Raw genomic sequence first — 17,656 nt, 5'->3', positions numbered from 1 at the left:
TATATCTCTATGGTTGCAAGAGCAGAGATCCATCAAGCTTCCCTGAAATAGAAAGGAATGCAAAAAACCTCCGAATTCAAGTACGCGTACTGTCATGGACACTATTAGGGCCTGAGTTTGCTTACTTCATATTTCAGATGCTGTGTGGTTTCTAGTCTTTGCTCTGTTGGTATATGTGCTTTGCTCTCTTCTGTATAGTGGATTCATCTGCTTTCTCTCAGTTGCTGCCCCTCCAGAACTTGTTTGTTTCTCAAAGTCGCTAACTTGCTGTTCTAATTCAGATTCTTAACAGAGAGCATCAGAACGATTATTCTCCAGCTAATGGATTGGTTAAGCATGTGTCAGGTGTCTATTCCTATCTGGTCAACCAAGATTGAAGTGGAACAGATGGGAGAAGGTGGGTTGGGTATGGCAGCATAGTCCATGGCATTTAGGGCTGACCCTCAGAAGCCAAAGGTATGACAAATTCTCTCGAAGGTGCTGGGGAAAGATATGGCGGTGAACTGTGTCTCCCATATCTGCCCAGCTTGCTTATATTGCTTTTTGAGTTTGACTACTTTTTAAGAGACTCCTAACATACTTCTGTTGGGGATCTTCACATGGACTTAGATCACCCAGCCCCCTTTCTGCTAAAATGAGGAGGAAGTAGCAAAGGGAGTTAGAGGCAAAAGAATGGAAACCGTCACAGTTTCTTCCTTGTGTGTAGTAAATGGACGACTGCTTTCCTCTCCACCACGCGGTGTTTAAAAAATCATGAGACTGTGTTAACTTATGTTTGTAAAAGTTTAAAATTTCATTTTACTATGTTGATTTGATCGTGCATGTTTATCTTAAGTTCAGATTCATCACCTTTTTGAAACAGCAATTGAAAAATACAAAGTGTATTTCAGAAAATTTCAAGAGAGTATTTTGACAGTACATTTGTAATATTTTAAAAGAAAATTTTCCTGAATGTTGTAGACTAATTTTTTTGAATACCTGCTTTGTGCCAAGCATTGTCCTGAGTATAGTTACTTAAGTGATATCATTGAAAATAAGCTTCACAGCTCATTGAGGTAAGGGTAATTAATCTTAACTAGCAGGAGAGGAAATAGAGTGTCGAAATGGTGACTTGTCCAGAGTTACAACAGTTAATGTAGTGAGATTAGAATTCAAAATAGAAATGAGATCTGTCGGACTCCAATGTATATACTCTTTCAAAGCGTAAGGAATCAGGTGGTCAAACACGTTCACATTTGAGATAATCAATTTCATGTTGTTCATCTTACAACCTGTCACTGTTATTCTTTTAATTCTGAGATGTGCCCTTATTATCAACAAGGGTCAGTTACATTTTGGCTGGCTTCGCTCAGAACGCTGGTGCAGTAGGTGTCGGTTTGTTAAGGATGGGAGTTGTTAATAAATGCTCAAAAGGCGATCAAGTTACTTTCTTGAAGTAGTCGGGGTCTACGATTCCAGCAGACAGAACTGGAAAATATGTTAAGTGAAATGTGCGATTATCAGTAATATGCCGTCATTGTGGACATCCACTCTCAAGTTGTCATATTTAAGTACGTAGGTAAATAAGCGTAGTTTTAATGAGCAAGTAGATATGAGAAAAGAAAAAAGTAAAAAGGTTGAAGAGGGGCTCAGAGATAGTAAACAAAGGCTAAACTACTATTGGATTTAGCAAAATATCAATTTAAGATGACTTCTTTTGAGGGTGGAGGGGGCTGGGGATAACTGCTGAATCTATATTTACTAGTCTTCGTTTTTTCTGTCCAGTGAAATTTATTTGAAAATTAGCTTGGAAGTAATCAAAGAATGTAACTAACGTGTCGGTAAGATGATGTGATTGCTAGACCAGTGGCCATAAGAAAAAAGTGGAAAATGATACTTTCACATCGGGAATTATTTTAATTTAATTTTGCGCTTTTGTCAAAGGGAAAAGTATGTTAATAACACCTTTAAAATGTTTTTCTTGAAGCTGGACATAAAAACAAAAATGCTGGAAGCTAAATGTCATGAAGAGAAGCTTAAACTGCAGCAGAAACATGATGCTGACGTTCAGAAGGTAGGATATCTGCTGGAATATTCTAGATTTTGTAACCATCATCCCACCATCCACTTATTTATGTACTTATAACAGTCTGTACTATAAATGGAATTTGCTAAATTAATAATTTGGCATAAGTTGATCTTTAAACTTCATCTTCCAAACAAATGTGTCTATGTAAGTATTCTTATGGTTTGTATTGCCTCTTAGTTCTTCCTCTGTTGTTTGAAGGCTGGCCTTCTTATAGTCTGTAATCAGCATTCTATCATTACCTTTCATAAACGCTGAAGTAAGACATCAGCTGTAAACACGAGCGTTTCTTTTAGTCTGATATTCTTTTGTGTTTCTGGAAATTAAAATTTTCTTTTTAATTGGAAAAGGAACTTGTGGATTTAGTTCTGTTTGGTGGAGACTGCATGCATCATGATGGTAGCATGGAATGTAGGCTTCTTTGTTCACTAGCTCATTGGATTTATGCCTTTTAATGTTTCAGTTTGTTTTTTTAGAGAAAACTAATTTTTCTTCTTAATGGGCACAGCACCAATAATTAATTTATAACTATCCCACATGGAATTTGAATGATTAGTATGTTTTAGTGTTGATTTAAAAAGCTGAGTGGTATTTTTATGTATTTTAATATATGAAGGTTAATCCAAATAGAAACTTGGCATTTACTGTTTCACAGCGAAGCCTGGTCCTGCCTCCTGAAATTGAGGACAGAGATGGTGGCAGGGACTTAAGGCTACACATCGCATACCCATGCTTTCTTAAAAGCTGAAAATATATTAATATTTAGTCAGGTGCCTATTTGGCTCATTTTCTTTCAAAGCAACAAAAACGAAACCACTGATTGAAAGTTAGAAAGAGAAAAAATATTGAATCCTTTTCCTTCTTCTTTCTTCTTTCCCATTCACATTTTAAAGGCCAGTATTTCTTTCTGCTCTTACTAGAATATTTCCTTAGCTTAAATTGGTTAGATAAAAACAGCTCTCTATCACAAATATTCTAGAGATTTAGCAATGTAATTTTAATATAACATAATATATATCCAAATGAAATAGAATCTATTGATGTATAAGATAGATAAGTATAAAAATATATTTGGAAAAATCACGGTAATAGAGTTAGAAATAGGCTTCTTGGTACGTCTGTTACAAAAATCTATTCTAAGAAAAACATTTAATAATAAAATTCTTTCCAGGAATTTCTCTTTTAAAATAAATTCTGCATGAAAAAAGAAAGCAATGCAATGCCAGGTAAAATATAAATAAAATCCTTGACCTTATGACAGATTTGGAAAGTATATTCATCAGTTTGTTGCTCAGATGGCATTTTCTAAGTGTCAGGAATTGGGGAGGAACAACATTAGAGCGTTTTATCTTTTTGCATACATTCTTTTCCTTTTTTGCTTCTTTATGAACCTTAGGATCAAACGAGCTCTTTTTCTTAAAAATTTACCAATCATTCTTAGAGGTGGAACTAAAACTATGAAAGGTAAAGTAAAATGCTGGTAATAAAAGTACTAAAAAAAAGTTGATTCGACGTTGGTGAATAATGCCCCCTGCCATTTTTTTTTTTAAAGCTGAATTTGGGTGTATAAGAAATATACTCCAACCATAAGAAAAGGAGATATTCATACTCCTGCCTCAGTTTGGTTTTCTTTCTTCCCCTTCGTTAGCACATGTTTTGTCCTACTCGCCAGCTACTACATTTTGGTTATTTCTCTAGGGTTTTTTTGTTTTGTTTTGTTTTTGTGCATGTGTGTGTAGATGTATTTAAGAGTATAAAATCATGATTAAATCTTATAAAATGATTCATTTAAAACTTCTGGCACAACACAATTAATGATGTAAAATATTCATGCGATTTTTGACTTATTTTGAACTGATTTTTTTGATTCTTAATAGCAGAGCTAGATATAAAAGAAGCCTATTAGAGCTCATCTTTCCATGTGTCTGGGGATTCTTGTTATTGTGCATGAAAAAGAAAGGACACTAGAGGGAGGGAGGATCCGGGGACCACTTATCTGAAGGTGTTCTGTCCCAGGGTAGCAGGGGCTGGATTGTGCTGTGCCAACATGCCGATTTTCTAATGGCTTCTCTCTGCTACTTTATGACCCTTTGATCTCTGAATTATATTTTAGAGAATCACCTAATTTATTATTTACATTCTCAAAAATTGATACATGAAAATTAGAAGCTGATAACATTTCTTTCAGTAATCAGTTATTCTAGTTAATTTGATATTTTCTCAATGCACTAAATTATAATTTTTACATCTTTTTTTGGGGAAACCATTTATGGGATTAGCTGAGATAGAATTGCAAAAAATATTGTGCTTGTTTAAAAAAGTTATTGTTCTAAATATAAAAAATAGTTTACTAAAACATTTTAAATTCATTTGCAGATTTTAGAAAGAAAGAATAATGAAATAGAAGAATTGAAAACTTTATACAAAAAGAAACAAAATGAAATGGAGGAGACTATTAGAAAACTTGAAAAGAAAGGTGATGTTGTATGGTTACGTTCATTTTTAAAAAGCATTTCCATTTTATTTTAGTGGCTGTATAAAGTAAAAGTTTATTTCTGACCTTTTAGCATGACATGGGGATGTTTATGTGGGCTTTCATATGACTGAGAGAAAACTCTGTGTGTGTGTGTGAGGTGTGTGGTGTGATATGTGTGGTGTGATATGTGTGGTGTGATATGTGTGTATGGTGTATATGTGGGTATGGGATATGTGCTATGTGTGTGAGGGGGTATGGGATATGTGTGTGAGGGGGTATGGGATATGTGTACGTGTATGGTGTGGATGTGCAGGTTGTGTGTGTGGGGTATGTGGTGTGTGTGTGTGTGTGTGTGTGTGTATGTATGGTGTGTGTGGGTGTGTATATTTGGGTGTGTATGGTGTGTATGGTGTGTATGGTGTGTGTGGGGTATGTGGTGTGTGTGTGTATGTGTGTGTATGTATGGTGTGTGTGGGTGTGTATATTTGGGTGTGTATGGTGTGTGTGTGTATGTATGTGTATGGGGTACATGAGGTATATGTGTGGGATATGTGGTGTGTGTGTGTGTGTGTGTATGGGGTATGTGGTGTGTATAGGGTGAGTGTATGTGTTTGTAAGGTGTGGGTATGTATGTGTGTGTATGGGGTGTGTGGTGTATGTGGTATGTGGGGGAAATGTGTTTATGTATGGATGTGTGTGTGTAGGTATGTGTGTGTATGGATGGTGGTGGTGGCAGTGGTGGTTGGTTTGGTTAAGGAGTTGGATGAGTCTGTCACTGTCCTCCCTCTTCTTAATTCTCTCTCCTTACTGGACTGGAGCTGCCCTGGGTGGGTTATAGATTAGAGCTTACTGGCTTTCACGGGGAAGTCTAGGGAAATTACTCCTCCTGGGTCTAATAAAGTTCATTGCATTAAGTATCTACTTTAATCCTTGTGATATACGCTGGTATCGTGATTGACAGAACAAACATTTAAAAAGTATTCCCTATTTACACTTTCCTTTGGAGAAGGAAAAGAAAGCATGTAATCAAGTGTAAAATTGACTAAGATTGTAGGTTAAGACCTTGAAATGCAACAGGTAGGTCGGGAGAGTGAGTGTTGAAAATACGTTTTGGAGAGAGGAACTTTATAAGTTTGGTAAGATTTGATGAGTTCGAGAGAAGAGTTGCGAGTACAGGGATAGGATTGGTGTGTCATCAGGTGTGGGAAGGGTGCTGCAGAACCACTGGGCTGGAGTGGATGTCCTGTACATTAGGAGAAGGATCGAAAAGGACTAGACACGGGACTGGTCCTGACTTAAGCATGACCTTGACTTTCAGACTTAGAAGTTTCAGGGTTATCCTGTAGGTGCTGAGGAGTCAGAGAAGATTTTTGAGATTTTAGGAGAAGTAGCCTGGTAAAGGTGGGTGTGCCAAACAAGGGGAGGCTGGTTTCCAGTCTGTTAGAGTAGAGGCAGCATGAGGAGAGAGAGAGAGAGAGAGAGAGAATGAGAGCACATTCCACTTATTAGAAACATGGGCTCTAATCCCAGCCCTGCTGTTCAGTGTCTGCTGTATGACACCAGGAAGTTTCTGGGCCATGGCTTACGCATTATAAAATGGTGAGGTTGGAATAAATAATATATAAAGTCCCTGCCAACTCAAGGATGTTCTGCTTCCGTGCTTCGGTAACTTTGCATGAGAGGTGATAAGGACCCGGAATACCGGAATGATGGCGGGGGCGAGGAGGCTAGTGAGAGTGGAAGGGAAGAAGGTATTTTGGAAGATTTAGTGAATGGTAAGATATAAGCGATGGGAGAGTTCTCTGTTTAGGGTTTGCCATATGGAACTTACTGGCTCTCTTCACCAGGCCTGAATGTATCTGAGCGAATGGTAATGCCCTTGAAATTTAGGGTGGCAATTACATATATAAGTTAACTAATGAAATAGATATTTTTAGGTTTATTTCCAGCCTTAAATGTTGGTAAAAGTAATTAGAAATTTGTTCAGGTTCTTTTGCCAAATATCAGTGGCTACAAAAATATTAAAAATTTTTTTCTAGGTTTTCGTTTCTTACTCTGATTCAAACCAGGCAATTTAAAACATGCCTAAGGTTTAAAAATAATATTTCCTAAGGCTTTTTGAATTGCGAACAGATCTTAGCTTTAATTTTGGAATTGTGAAGTAAAATGTCGTAGATGCTAAAGACTAATACCAGGTTAACTTGGATTCTTCGCCTTTTCCCCTCCAGTGTTGCATAGTTGAGATACATGAGTGAAAGAAATTTCTATGTAAATGTTTACGAAAATTTTGCAATCTTAAAGTAAGTGAAGAAGAACATATTCAGTAAGCTAGGAAAACAGTACATTCAAGCAAACATACAACTGAATTTATTTTACCCTCCAGAATTTATTTTACATGAATATATTAAACAGATTTTCACTTAAATCAGTGACAATTCAAATCATTTAAAAAAGAAGATAGAAATTTAAATGATTTATAAGGGAAATGTTTTATATAATTTGAAGCCTATTTTGTTTCAGTAACATAAACCTTGGCAGTGATTTTAACATGCTCAGAGCGATGATATATTGAAATGATGAGTTCCTCTGTCTATGTATTCGGGTCACATCTTTTTGAGTACTTGCCTGTGTGGCAGTATTTGTTATGCCCCGTAGATAAAAAGTTGAAATATCTTTCTCCTCAGGAGACAGGCACGTAAGCCACTATAACATATAAGTAGTAAGTGATTTATTGGAGAAATAGATGAGGTTCCCTGGGAATGAAGAGGAGTTGCTTTTTGCCCCTGCAAGGGGAGAAATCTGATTGGTGAATGGTTCATAAAGAAGGTGACACTCGAATTGAGACCAAGGATAAGTAGCAGTTTTTCAACAAGGGAAGGATGGGCATCGCGTGTAATAAGCGATCACGGTGAGGCCATGAATAGATGAAAGAGTATGGCCTCAGGAAGCTGCAGATAGGTTGGTGTGTTTACAGTACAAGGTTAAAAATATGGAAGTGGTGAGAGATATGGCCAGGAAGCAGTCAGATCATGAGGAGTTGTTTTCCATATTAGAGATTTTTGGCTTTTACCTTTTAAGTGAGGGAAGCTGTAGAAAGATTTCAAGTCTGGGAGTAACAGTGCTGGATTTGCACTGTAGAAAGGCCTCTTCAAAGCAACAGAGGACCCCCTGGAAGGGAATGATACGGAGGCCAGCACACTGTTAAAATTGTCTAGAGAGTGAGTAATAATGGATTCAGCCAGGGCTGTGGTGGCAGAAATGGAGAAAGGAAGGAATAAGAGATACTTTAGACAATTGAGAAGACTTGCAGAAAAATGGAACTGTTAACTGGTGAACCATATTTTTTGTCATCAGACTCTTATGAGGTAGCTAGAATTGGTTTAACTATGTTTTCATCATTTTTGACAGTTCAGACCCTTATACGTGACTGTCAAGTTATCAGAGAGACCAAAGAAAACCAGATTACAGAGCTAAAAAAGATATGTGAACAGAGTACAGAATCTCTGAATAATGATTGGGAAAAAAAGGTAAGCGTCATAAGATTGTGATGGAAAAAAAAAGGTTTATGCTTCCAAGTAATATATTTTATTATAAAAATAATGGATGCTCACAGAATATACAGAAAAGTATGAAAAAAGGAAAATAAAATAACTTAAAATTCAAGACCAACTGTCTAGAAATTGCTATTGTTCATGTTTTGGTGTATTTTCTTCTGGAAGTCTAATGGTTTATAAAGTAGTTTTCACTTAGAAAACTTACTTTTGACTAATTCTTGAATTTCATGTTCTGAATTTTTTTGTCATAGCCTATAGATTTTAAGAAAAATTAGTAGGGAAAAAGCATTAGGGTCATTTTTGGAGATTTTACCTTTTCAATTTTGGATTTAGGCCATTGGATCATTTCTTTTCTGAAATTTCAGATAACACAATATTTATAGTATAAACTTGTTTTTGATGTAAACAAAATCAGTAGTGGATGGGTTATTCTTGGAGGAGCATTTAATTTAATTAATTAAAAATATTTTCATATAATTTAGCAGTGCCAAGAGCAATGTAACAAAAATACTTCTTATGTACAAATCTCACATAGTCATATAGTACTTTCACTTAAGCCCTTAGCCATTAGTTCAAATTACAGTATGTGTTTAAAATAAAGTATGTCACTTCTTTTGAGGTATTCTACCATAAAGATATTGTGATAACTCATATTCTCTCAATTATAGTCTGGGTTCAGAATATTTTACTGAAAGTTATAAATGCCTTTCTAAGCAGACACTGGTGGTCTGAAGTAGGTCCTGGTGACGGCAGCTTCAGGACAAGGCTGGGAAGTACACTGACGCCATATTAGGAAGTCGAGAGTTAGCTCTTTTCTGATTTCATTTTGTTGGTTTATGTGTTTTTTCCTCTTTGTCACATTTTGGTTTTATACTTTTCTATAAATTTGGCATATTTTTGAGTTTGCTGCAGGTACGTTACGTACATAGCGGATCCCCTTCCTCCCTTTGATTCCTTAGTTCCTTATTCTGCAGTTTAAATTGCCAAGTCTTCTTGGGAAAGTCTTCTGCCTTCTGTGTACGAGCATACATTTTATTCCCTCAGTTGGATTAACAAGTCTTCCTTACAGCTGCACAGTAATTAGTGGCTATGAATGCACTGCAAACGTGATTGAAGGTCTTTTTTATGACGTACAATTGCGTCTAAATCTGAGGTAAAAACCTGGTGCAAGCAAGATAGGTACCAAAAATTAACAAGCAGGTGATAGATGTACTTTGTAATTTATGCAGTCATTCATTAAAAAATTATTAAGCATCTGTATGGACAGGTGGTGTGAGTGTGCACACGGGTGCGTGTATGTGCATGCATGTGGGTAGGTGTGGTGTGTGTGTGTGCCCGCATATGTGTGCATGTCCTCCATAATATCCCTGACAGAAATCTCCATCCAAGTCCATTGTACAACTAACTACCTGCTTAAGATCTCTCCTTGATCTAAATCTCATTGTTCTTACCAAACCCCATCTTCTTCCTTTGTTGCTAAAACGGTCTCCTCCTCGGGGTTTTCCCTATTCGCTGTTCCCTGGGGCATTGCTGTCTGCCAAGCTGCTTAGGCTCTTCTTTTTGCCTCAACTCTCACATTCCAGTCACTTGCCAAGTTCTGCTTGTTTTGTTCACTCTGCTTGTTTTGTTATTCACCACCGTCCCCTCCCTAGTTCCGGAGACCATCGCCCCTTCCTAGGTTTGCTGTAACTGGACTCTCTGGCCCTCTTTAGTCCACGCCCCACAATACACCACACCGATGGACTTTCTAACACACATCTGGTTTCCCTCAGCACCGTGTTTAAATCACTGCAGTGCTTTCCCAGTAGGACATTTACAGGGCTCTTCATGGCCGAGACTCTGGATCTCTCAAGCCTCACCTTCTGTCACGACCCTACACTTCTTTTTGTACTTTTGGACTGGCTTCACAGAACTTTCCCAGTTATCTGACTCTACCATGCTGTTTCTAATCTGTGGGCCTTTAAAAACATTGACTATGATTCATTAAATTCACCCTCTTAAAGTGTGCATACAGTTCAGTGGTTTTCATTATATTTACAGGTTTGTGTGACCATCATCATTATCTAATTTCTAGGACATTTTCTGTCATCCCAGAGAGAAACCAATTGGCAGTCATTTCCTGTTTCCCTTTCCTCCAGCCTCTTGCAACCAGTAATCCACTTTCTGTCTCCAGAGTTTTGCCTATAGAATTACGCACTATGTGGCATTTTGTGACTGACTTCTCTCACTTACCCGTTTTTAAGTTTCATCATGTTGTGTCATGAATAAAGAGTTCAGTCAGGGGGCGCCTGGGTGGCACAGAGGTTAAGCGTCTGCCTTTGGCTTAGGGCGTGATCCCGGCGTTATGGGATCGAGCCCCACATCAGGCTCCTCCGCTATGAGCCTGCTTCTTCCTCTCCCACTCCCCCTGCTTGTGTTCCCTCTCTCGCTGGCTGTCTCTATCCTGTCAAATAAATAAATAAAAAAAAATCTTAAAAAAAAAAAAAAGAGTTCAGTCAGCATTAAGGCTGAATGATTCATTGAATGGACATACCACATTTTGTTTATCCATTCATCAGTTGATGGGGATTTGAATTGATTCCATTTTTTTGGATATCATGAATAATGCTGCTATGAAAATTTGTGTACGAGTTTTTGTGTGGATATATATTTTCATTTCTCTTGGCTATTGTATGGCAAAAAACATTGCCTGTGTTTTCCTTCACTCATACACTCGTAACACCTCTGACTCCCAGATACGTGGGTTTTCTACATATCAAGCAATTTTCTTGGATGCCAACTGGATGCCCTATAATTCAACTAGATTTGATACTATTTGCCTAGAGTGAGTTAGTGTCAGATTCTACAAGGTAAGGGCTAAATTCCACAAAACTGCCCCCACTTGAGATGTCAGTTAAAAGTCCCAGGTTGTTACCTGTACTTCTTACCAAGCAGCTATAAATAGGAGTAACATGAAACCCCTTCTTGGGTTCTCCGATTTGCTGGAATAGTTCACAGAACTTAGGGAAACATGACTTACATTTACTGTTTTATTATAAAGGATATAATAGTAGCTGCTGATAAATAACCAGACAAAAAGATACACAGGCTAGGTATGTGGGAAGGGACACAGAGTTTCTGTGCCCTGTCCCTGAGTGCCTCCACGTGGTCACCAACCCAGAATCTCTCTAAACCCCAAACTTTTGGGATTTTTAGGGAGGCCTTACTACGCATGCATGAGCAATGGTAAACTTAATCTTTAACCACTCTCCCCTTCCTAGAGGATGGGGAGTGGGGCTGAAAGTTATAAGCTTCTAATCATGTGGCTTGACTGTCTAGGTCACCAGCCCCCATCCCGAAGCTGTCCAAGAGCCCAACCAAAGTCACCTCATTAGAACAACACACACTCCTATCACCCAGGAAATTCTAAGGGATTTAGGAGCTCTGGGCCAGCAACTGGGGTCAGAGACAAATATTAGAACAAAAGACGCACCTAGTGATCTCATCACTGAGCACATCACAGGGATTTTAGCTCTGTGCCAGAATCTATATTTCCGTTATTTCACAGGGGTACCCCTAGGAGTGGAATCTCTGGGGTATGTGGTAATTCTGTGTTTAACATGTCAAGGAACTACCTGACTGTTTTCCAGAGTGGCTGCATTGCTGACCTGTGGGGTTTTACAGTACTTCGCCATCTATTTAGACAGATTCCTGGCTTCTCTGGGTCCCTTCTAGCATAAGGCATCTACATGGTCAAATGTCCAGGCAAAAGACCCATACGTAGGATGCTGGGAAGGCCTTTGGCATCCCATGTATGCATTGCCAAACCCTGGCTAAAAAATGGATTGATCTCCTCATTATCAGGGCCCTGGGTGGCATCCTGATGGCTTAATAAGCCCCAGCAAGGTCTGTACTTCAGAGCATGACAAATAATATTTGCTGCTAGAACAGTTTATCCCGAGGGGAATGTTTGCCCTGTAAAGCCTCCCAGACCAAGTTACCTGGACTCCAGTTCATTCCTAGGTCTGGGAAAGCTGTCAGTGATGTATTGTGCCTGGTACATGGTAGATACTAATAAAATTTCCGGATGAATACTTGAGTATTAGTCATCTCCAGTCAGGTTATTAGACTACATACACCTGTTTGATCCTCAGACGTGTCAGCCAAATTCGAGCATACGTGTTTCTGCCAGGATCATGTTTACCCCTGAAGTCTTAACTCTAAGTTCCCTGGATGAGATAACTCGGGCTGACTTATGGAAACTCCTTTGGCTGACTTACAGACACTCCTCTGGCTTCAACAGGCACAGTGCCCTTGTAAATCAGTGGTGGGAGGCACCCGAGAAGCCACGACGTGCTAGCGGACTGCTAGATGCAGTAGACTTGCAGCTTTCAGTAGGCATATGTCCTAGGACCTCTGGGAGACCACAGACATAAAGAAACCACTACAACATGAGTAAAACCACAAAATTCTAAGTGGCCCTTCCGATCACTTTGTCAGAGTTACTACATAGGTCAGTCAATAGCTCTGAAATTTAGGTGCTGTGGGCTTGGCCACATTCATGTGCCCGCTAAGTGACTGATTTCTGAATATCAGACATAACACCAGTTTGAAACATAGACTTTGGCAAAATAGACGTATCAGGGATTCGGGGGACCACTCAAAAATAGCCCAAACTGCATATGTGAAATTTGTGAAACCCAAGGGTCTTCTTTTGTGTGGCCATTACTGAGCCATCCCCACTTTTCCTGTTCAGCTAGAAATGAGAAAAGTTCTTAGGGCCCTTGACAATAATGAGCACAATTACTGTCAACATTCTGCCTCGAGTTCCCACCATCTCTCAGGGTTTTCCCTGTTCAGTATCTTCCTAGTCAAAACCAAATTTCTACACATGTGTTATATCCTTGTCTCTCCTATTCATGAATGGGACATCAAATCTGTCTTTTAAACCCTTCTGGACTTCTTCACTCCCCACCTATTCAGTGAGCCTGGGGTTAGGTGTGGGGATAGGAGTTAGACTCAGAATTTCACTCCCATTAAGATAAGTGAAGGAATATCCCCAGGCTGGGAGCAGATTTTTAACTCCCTTTGGAAGCTATCCTCTGAACCGTGTTTTCTTTACCTTAGTTACATAGATATTTTGGTGCTTCATCCATTTAAACAGTAGATACATGACCTTAAAAAGACCTATATACAGGAGGACATGTGGTATACATTCCTACTTAGCGAACTCTTTCCCTGTTTGATTTATAAATGCCATCTTTAAGTCTGCTTTTGTATAGATTATGAAATGAGTAAAAAAAAGTTCCTTGTCAGGGGTGAGGGTGAAGGGGAAAGCATTTTTAACACTACTCTTGTGCAAAATTTTGTGCAAATGAGATGAAAATCCTGCCAGTGAGATCATATTCCTAGTCAATAACAGTATTATAAATATTTCTGTTTCCTGGTTTCAGGCAAATACTAGTGTTGTTCAGCCAAGGCATTGTGTTATCTGTGTGATGCATTTACTCTTCCTACCTGAGGATAATTCCGTTTAATATTTGTTTATTCATTAAGATTTTCAGCTCAGGGAAGTCAAGAAGAAATTGTTTCTTTTTTTTCCTTTTTTAAATTTTATTTAAAGATTTACTTGTTTATTTTAGAGAGAGAGAGAGAGCGGGGTTAGGGGCAGCGGGAGAGGGAGGGAGAGAATCTCAAGCAGACTTCCCACTGAGCCTGGAGTCTGATGCAGGTCTCTGTCTCACGACCCCTGAGATCATGACCTGAGCCGAAATCAAGAGTGGGCTGCTTCACCGGCAGAGCCACCCTGGCGCCCTCAAAAAAACTGTTTCATAATTATGCTTTATATAATCTCTTTACTTGGAATGTTTATTGTATGAGTTTTATATCTTTTGTTGTTCAGCTCACCAAATAAATAGAGAAATATAGGAAAACATTTTTTTTCTGAATTGCATAGTAGCCTCTTCTGTAATAATAGTGACGGAGTCGCATCTTGAATTCACTGTGTAGCTCCACAATGCCGTCGCAGAAATGGAAAAGGAAAAGTTTGATCTTCAAAAGCGGCACACAGAAAATATTCAAGAATTGCTCGAGGACACAAACGTGCGTCTGAATAAAATGGAGAGTGAATACATGGCACAGACGCAGTCCACGGTGAGTCTTTTTTTCCCTTTTCTTGCCGTTTTTAGTAACTATCCTGTTAATCTCCATGACTTCATGCTTCCTTGATGTGTGCAGTGCATAAATAAATGTGGTATAGAATTAAAAAAAATTTTACCTTCTGACTTGTTACAAAATTATATGCGACAATGGACAGTCTCTTGAAGTCTGCTATGGGATTTCACTCTGGGTTGTTCAGTGCCAGTTTTTTTTCCCTTAACCCTCAGAAGCCTTTACAAATCTTATTTCTTGTTTTTTGTTTTTGTTTTTTTACTGACTTTCAATCTAGAGACCTTCCTTCCTTCCTCCCTCCTTCCCTCCCTCCCTCCCTCTCCATCTTCCTTTCCTTTCTTCCTTCCTCCCTCCCTCTTTCTCTTTCTCTCCCTCCCTCTGTCTCTCTTTCTCTCTCCCTGCCTTCTTCCCTCTCCCTCCCTTCCTTCCTTCCTTCCTTCCTTCCTTCCTTCCTTCCTTCCTTCCTTCCTTCCTTCCTTCTGTTTCATTTTAACTTGATTGAGAGACCAGACTCAGATATCACATGGGTAAACCCTAGTTCCCTTCCTAAGAGGATGCAGAAGGAGGTTACCAGAGTACACAGCAGAGACCAGTCACTTTCTCTAAGGAAAGATAAAGGATTCCCCTCAAGAGTCACCTCAGGGAGTACCTGGTTGCCGAGGACAGGTCTCAGAGAGTGAGCATCTTCAGACTTTGAGAAGGTTAGCTGATTTCCTAAAATACATAAACCTGAAACATGGCTCCTGGGTACATGGACAGGGCTCCTCCCATCCGAGGCAATTACACCTCATCAGTCTTGTTCCTGATATATGATACAACCTTACAGAATGGTGGAGCCTTGTGTCCTAGGCAAGAACACAGTTCTCATTTTCCACTGACAGTCCACCCAGGCCAGCCTGGCTTGGCCCCATACTTCCTTGAATTTAAAGCTGTGGATTTTGAACCAGAGTCAGTTACTCAGGCTTATCTTGGAGACCCCTAGACCAGTTCTACAGCCTATGTTACAGAATTTAAGAAATGGGAAACAGGATCCACAGTGACTTGGAACTTGGGCTTTAGGGTCTTGGGTTCAAATCCCAGCTTGCTAGCTTGAGTGCCGTGTGAGTTCTTCACATGTTAATTTTCCTCATCTGTTAGATAGAATAACAGAAGTACAGTGTAATATATGTTGTTGGAAAATTTTTTAAAGATTTTATTTATTTATTTGGGGAGAGGGGCAGAGGGAGAGGGAGAAGCAGGCTCCCCGCTGAGCAGGGAGCCCGACTTGGGGCTCGATCCCAGGACCTCAGGATTACAACCTGAGCTGAAGGCAGATGCTCAACCAACTGAGCCACCCAGGCATCCCTGTTGGAAATTTTCAATAAATTAATATACATAAATTAAGTCACATAGTAAGTGCTCAGTAGGTAATTTTTAAATATTATCTTTGAAAATGTACCATGCAAGAATGATAATCAAGAGAGACATATAAATGAGAAAATAATCAATTCAAGAAGTTAATTAACGTTTGCTTGAAGATGGCAGATTGAAGATTGTGTTGGCCTCCATCCCCTCCCATAAAAATGATAGTAAGGGGATAAAGAAAAAGGCATAAACCCAGAAGGACAAAGAGCATTTGGTAGTAATAAAATTTTTGTAGTTGGGAAGGGAGTGGGTGAATTGAAACTGACCAGTTCAAGAAAGCAGAACCCTAACTCAGCACTGAAGAAATCTACAAGCAAACTGGATGACACCAGGGGTTCTCCTAGAGGCTCAGGACTTGTCAGCACCGGTCACCTCTGGAAGAAGAGGTGCAGGTGGTGCTTCAACATATTGGATTCCTAGGAAGTTTGTTTCAGAAGCACCTAGATGTTGACTTTGGGTGCTGGACACAAGTGGGTTTATCATATTCTTCCTTCTACTTTTGTGTATGTTTGAAATGTCCTATAATAAAACTTTTTTAATGATAAAATTAACAACCAAAAACAACCAGATCTTTTTATCCCCTCCCCCATCCCCTTTATGAAGCCTGGGATCTTAGCAGAAGACATGAGGTTATTTTCTGAAGAGATTTCTCACCACAGTAGTTCTCAAAGTATGATGAGCACATCTTGGGGAGTCCTTGAGACGCTTTAGAATCCTTTGACTGGCCAGATTGAAACTCCCCTCCCCCCAATGAAGGAAAAACATCAAAAATTTGGGTCATTTATAAGGGAAAAATATTAAGCTTCCCTCAGATTTTCTCACCTCAATATTTGATACCAGAAGATAATAGAGCAACACTAAAAAGAAAAAACATGAGAAGAAATGTGGCCTAAAATGGTATAAGTATAGAAGATATGAGCAGTTTTGAACATCAGCAAATATCTTTGACTTTCATAAATGTTAAATGTCATTGTGATGTCCCCAGGTGTGGGTTTTGGGGCATTATTTGAGCCCTTTAAATCTGTGTTCAGAGAAATTTATTTCCATTGTTTCTCCAAAAAGATGGGTTGTTCCTACTTCTTAGGTCTTATTTTATGCTTTCTACCTCTTTGTATTTCCTTCCTATTCTCTGTTCCTAGGATGGTTTTCCAATTATTTCTTTAGTAGATTTCCTTCTGGTTATTGTGTCTATTACACCTTTTATTTAGATACTATATTTTTTTCATATACAGTATTTTCATTTGCTGGTGGCCTCCTCCTCCTCTTGTTTTCTTCTTTTCTTCAAGCAGAGCATATGTATTTGGAAATCACATATGTGGTAAGGTATTGACATCCAGAATATGTAAGGATCTCCTACAACTCAACAACAACAGTTTCCGTGGCCCTCTACCCCGAGGTTCACCCCCCCCCCCTGTATTTAAAGCATAGTAAATCCAAAAGACATATGTAGTCTATTATAAAAACATGCCAGGCATTATACTGGATACTGGAGCCACAGTGGTGACCAAAAGGTCCTTGTCTGCAATGTTCACATTTTTGAGCAGGTTACAGCCAATAAAGAAGTATAAGTGGCCAGGGATAAGTGTTCTGATGAAAAAGAATTCAGTTTAAGACCTGCATTGTAAATGGAGGTGATTTTGTCCTCAAGGGGTTGTCCATTGGTTGTTGGGATAAAAGAAGTTTTAGGTATCATAGTGGTTTGTGACCTTCCAGTAGGTCTACAGCAAGTCTGGGGTATTAAAATTTCATGGTAAGGAACAACTAAAAAAATAACTAAAAAGTCTCGTTAATTAAGGGGGCAATAATTAAAAGAAAAAAAAGGTTGAGCTACACTGGTGTGAGGGGATAGGGTAGAGGAGGTGCTATCACAGGTAAGGTAGTCATGGAAAGTCTTTCTGAAGGTGGGGCGTTTACAAAGGGACCCAAGGAAATATTGGAGGAATCCATGTGATAATCTGGGAACAGCGTTTCAGGCAGAAGGAACAGCCAGTGCAAAGATCCTCACAC

General features: G+C 39.0%; 1 protein-coding gene across 7 annotated transcripts in view; it reads left to right on the top strand.

Annotated features, from left to right (window-relative positions):
• Nucleotides 1–17,656, top strand: part of CEP112 (centrosomal protein 112) — a 413,330-nt gene that overhangs the window by 71,323 nt on the left and 324,351 nt on the right. For all 7 annotated transcript variants that reach the window (XM_040640361.1, XM_040640362.1, XM_040640360.1 and 4 more), the window contains 4 exons: nt 1,967–2,053; nt 4,442–4,541; nt 7,950–8,068; nt 14,084–14,227. In XM_040640361.1, the coding sequence (XP_040496295.1) occupies nt 1,967–2,053; nt 4,442–4,541; nt 7,950–8,068; nt 14,084–14,227 (450 nt within the window). The remainder of the gene's footprint in view (nt 1–1,966; nt 2,054–4,441; nt 4,542–7,949; nt 8,069–14,083; nt 14,228–17,656) is intronic.

The sequence above is a fragment of the Ursus maritimus genome, unplaced genomic scaffold, assembly GCF_017311325.1.
Source record: "Ursus maritimus isolate PB19 unplaced genomic scaffold, ASM1731132v1 scaffold_24, whole genome shotgun sequence".
Lineage (NCBI taxonomy): Eukaryota > Metazoa > Chordata > Mammalia > Carnivora > Ursidae > Ursus > Ursus maritimus.
This window is presented reverse-complemented; position numbering and strand designations above follow the sequence as displayed.